We start from the raw sequence: 5,000 nt of genomic DNA on the forward strand, positions 1-5,000 counted from the left end.
TAACTCTATATAACTCTATATAACTCTATATAACTCTATATAACTCTATATAACTCTATATAACTCTATATAACTCTATATAACTCTATATAACTCTATATAACTCTATATAACTCTATATAACTCTATATAACTCTATATAACTCTATATAACTCTATATAACTCTATATAACTCTATATAACTCTATATAACTCTATATAACTCTATATAACTCTATATAACTCTATATAACTCTATATAACTCTATATAACTCTATATAACTCTATATAACTCTATATAACTCTATATAACTCTATATAACTCTATATAACTCTATATAACTCTATATAACTCTATATAACTCTATATAACTCTATATAACTCTATAGAACCATGCATACTACCACATTCAATCAATAAAAATCCCACTAAAACCAGGAACCACCGCGTACCTGCTGAATGTATGATGTGAAACAAAACATAAAAAAACACAAAACAAAAATCACATCACCAAGTAGAGTAAAAGAATAGGAGTCCCTAACCTACCTATGTAACTAAATTACCTTATGCCCTAGCCTACCTATATAATAAATTAATTTTTACCTCACCTACCTATGCTTCATTAACTTAACTCAAGACTCATGAAGAAAGAGAAAAAGGAGTAGAACAGAACATAAAATACTACCACACAAACAAACATGATGTATGTATGTATGTATGTATGAGCAACCGTTAAAGAACCCACCTAAAATTAAAAAAATACCACCTACAAACATTCAAACCACCTACAAACATGCAAACTCTTTATAACTCTAAATAACACTATATAACTCTATATAACTCTATATAACTCTATATAACTCTATATAACTCTATATAACTCTATATAACTCTATATAACTCTATATAACTCTATATAACTCTATATAACTCTATATAACTCTATATAACTCTATATAACTCTATATAACTCTATATAACTCTATATAACTCTATATAACTCTATATAACTCTATATAATAAAATAAATAAAAATAAAAAAATTTTTAAAATAAAATAAATGAGATCAGACAGACTGCTTCAAGCGAAGCAGAAGGCTGATCTGATTTCATGTTGTCTCAGCTCCTCTATTTATACTCGTTTCAACCATACATTCTCATCATTTCAATCATTCGCATCAGTAAAAAACTTGTTTAATGTATATACTGCACTATTATACAGTCTTAACCACAATGCTAACCGTACTAAATTGAAGTCATCGAACGAATGCCTTCGAAACTTTCTGGTTGGCTGGTTGAATCTGCTATATTGCTTTTCATATAAACATATAATCTAATATAATATAATTTAATTATTTGTATGCATGGATTCCAGTCACTTTATATATATATATATAATAAAAATTCATTATAAAAGCAACAGTAATCAGTGCTATATATGTAAGCACGCAGTTCAAATTTTTTGGGGAGAATTCAAAATAGTTTGAGACCACACCTTGCTTAACGTCCAATTCCAAGCCGAGCCAAGCCAAGCTGAGCCAATATGCATAAATTCATTATAAAAAACAACAGTAGCCATTACTATATATGTACGCACGCAGTTCAAATTTTTTTGGGAGAATTCAAAATAGTTTGAGGCCACACCTTGCTTAACATCCGATTCCAAGCCGAGTCAAGCCAAGCTGAGCCAATATGCATAGATTTATAAGCGCTTTTATGTTAATATTTTGCTCGCTATATTTATATATTTTATAAATTTATTATAAAAAACAACAGTAGCCATTACTATATATGTACGCACGCAGTTCAAATTTTTAGGGGAGAATTCAAAATAGTTTGAGACCACACCTTGCTTAACATCCGATTCCAAGCCGAGCCAAGCCAAGCTGAGCCAATATGCATAAATTTATAAGCGCTTTTATGTTACAATTTTGCTCGCTATATTTATATATTTTATAAATTCATTATAAAAACAACAGTATTCATTGCTATATATGTACGCACGCAGTTCAAATTTTTCGGGAAGAATTCAAAATAGTTTAAGACCGCACCTTTCTTAACATCCGATTCCAAGCCGAGCCAAGCCAAGCTGAGCCAATATGCATAGATTTATAAGCGCTTTTATATTAAAATTTTGCTCGCTTTTTAAACGAATATCCCAATATAACAAATTCTCCATCCTATTTTAACTTTCGTTGATGCTTTTTAATCAGTCAGGTTACAAAAATCATTATCGATATCGCAATGAAATCAATTTGAATTTTTTTTTAATTATTGATGAAATTTTTAAATTGTTGATAAAAATAACTAGTATATATAGTGTACTAAAACGTTTAAAATTTTCTGAGAGAATTCAAAATAATTTGAGACTACACCATAACACAATTGTACGATTTGAATGTTTAAATACAACATTATAAATGTATTATAACTACGTGTATATATCTATCTATTTCTTTATTTAGTTCTGCCTGTGTATGATATTTTGTCAAATTTATTTGATAGGAATTAAATATAACCTTTATACCGGCTGATTAACTACCATGCAGTAAAATAACTACTGTTGACACCATTTCCTCCAACGATTTCGCAAAGAATTGCCCATACCATATAATTAGAATAAACTCTTTCAATCAATGTTTAAATTTTTATATTGTCATTTATTCTTTCGTTTTTGTTTCTGTACTAAATTTCGTGTCAGATACAATAATTTAGTTTTTAAGTAAATTTTCATTTTCGTAGCTATACACAAACATGCCTACCTGTTGCATTAAAAATTGCATTAATAATAAATAGAAATGAGAAAATTTCTGATGCATCTTTTCACAGGTTTATTTTCAAATTAACTTCACACTAAAATAAATGTAACAATATCCCTATACTCATTGAATAGAACTATTTTGTTTTACAATTACATATATTTTATAGACTATTATAATTTATAATGCTATCATGGATTACCATTTTATTATTAAAAGCAATACTTAAGAAAAGCGTAAGTTTCTGTAACAGTTTATAAAATTTCAGATTTCCTCAAAATGTAAAAATGCAAAACGTTTGGATTAAGTGCATCAGACAGGAAATAAATGATTTCAAATGGCTTCCATCAAAAAATGCTTGCCTTGGTTTTAATAAGTTCATTTTAGGCATATATTACTCTTTTTGATGGTTTTTGCATTATTTCATTAGAATAATACATTTTTTGATGTTAATGACTTAACAATAATGATAAAAATCGAAAGCTAAAGAACTTTGGCATAGATTTTTTAATGCTTTTACTCATCGATACGATCTTAGTTATTATTGAATTCAGATCATTTTTTTTGGCATTTCTGATCAAGTTTAAAAGAATAAATTGCCTTTTATGGTTAAAATATTATTCAAAAATGGAATAAATGGCTATTTACCACAATACCAGATAATATATCATCTAATAAAATATGAAATATGGTTAATAAAATGTAATTAATATCTATAAAACCTTCATAGATGAAATAATCTTATATTATCTTAACATGTAAATCTATATGGGAAAAATGAGTAAATTCATTTAAATTTATACTAATATCAATTAATTTAATTAAAAAATTGTGACAAAAATAAAAATATGTATATTTTAGTTATCAATCTAAATAATATAACATCAATAGCACAAGAAAGAAAAATTCATAAAATGTTGTTAAAATAAAAAATATCGTTAAAATATCAATATTTCTTGACAATTACATCTGTTTTGTCAACCACATGTCAATGATTGATGGAATATGATAGGACACAATGGAGTGACTCAACTTCTCTTCATGATTTTTATAAATTCTGCAATCAAAAATTTCAATTTTTTGAAATAAAATGCGAAATGATACAATGAAACGGTTGTGGGATAGCTCAGATCTGTCATATTTCGAGTGGTTATTGCACGGTTACCTTGTTCGAATGCCGTCTTTCCAAAAGAAAAAGATTATCATACGATGAGATGCTGGCATTGTAATACATAAAATGTCTGTATGTACTTCCTTTGTTGCATAAAAGTTCAATTGCAAGAAGGAAAGAATCGTAATGAGCTTTTTGTCGGTTAGAAATCGGCCAAACAAAGAATAAAAAAATAAAATAAATACTTTCTCACCTTCGTAATCAACTTCACCGTCTCCATTCAGATCAATTTCCCTAATCAGTTCATCTGTTTCCTGGTCCGATATAATATCGCCCAAATTTTTTAGGACATTCTTCAACTCTTTAGCCGATATTTTGCCGGATTTGTCCACGTCAATCACCTTTGGGAATGTGCGAAATTCAGAATTTGGTGGGAAAATTATTATTACTTTTTATTCACATTATAATTATTATTATTAGTAGTAGTAGTAGGAGAAGTAGTAGTAGTAGCAGTAACAGTAGCGGTAGTAGTATAGTAGTAGTAGTAGTAGTAGTAGTAGTAGTAGTAGTAGTAGTAGTTGTTGTAGTAGTAGTAGCAGTAGTAGTAGTAGTAGAAGAAGAAGAAGAAGAAGAAGTAGTAGTAGTAGGTCGTCATCTAGTAGTAGTAGTAGTCGTATAGAACAATTAGAATTAGTAGCAGTTATAGTAGTAGTATGATAATAATAAATATTATAATTATAATTAAATTATTATTTCTTAATTGTAATCAAAACCTGGAAAGCCTGTCTGATGAGTTCAGTTTCATCGACACCAATATTGGCCAACATGACGTCCACAAATTCGTTGAAATTTATAAAACCATCACCTGTTTGTTTGTTTGTATGTGTGTGTGTATGTATGTATGTGTGTGTGTGTGTATGTATGTATGTATGTATGTATGTATGTATGTATGTATGTATGTATGTATGTATGTATGTATGTATGTGTGTGTATGTATGTATGTATGTATGTATGTATGTATGTATGTATGTATGTATGTGTGTGTGTATGTGTGTATGTGTGTGTATGTGCGGGTGCTTATTGGTTCGATACAGAGCAATATTTATTCGGGCTGATTTCCTTTATAGGAAATTTTTCTTGCAATTAATT

The 5,000-nt window shown here is 28.2% G+C and overlaps 1 protein-coding gene across 1 annotated transcript in view; it reads right to left on the bottom strand.

The window, feature by feature from the left end:
- Positions 1-3,703: 3,703 nt before the first annotated feature.
- HELRODRAFT_161938 (hypothetical protein) overlaps positions 3,704-5,000 on the bottom strand; it is a gene marked incomplete at both ends in the record, with an annotated part of 2,307 nt that continues 1,010 nt past the window's right edge. Inside the window, 3 exons of the mRNA XM_009021808.1 lie at positions 3,704-3,777; positions 4,105-4,252; positions 4,625-4,716. Coding sequence (XP_009020056.1) covers positions 3,704-3,777; positions 4,105-4,252; positions 4,625-4,716 — 314 coding nt within the window. The remainder of the gene's footprint in view (positions 3,778-4,104; positions 4,253-4,624; positions 4,717-5,000) is intronic.

This window comes from Helobdella robusta, assembly GCF_000326865.2.
Source record: "Helobdella robusta unplaced genomic scaffold HELROscaffold_3, whole genome shotgun sequence".
Lineage (NCBI taxonomy): Eukaryota > Metazoa > Annelida > Clitellata > Rhynchobdellida > Glossiphoniidae > Helobdella > Helobdella robusta.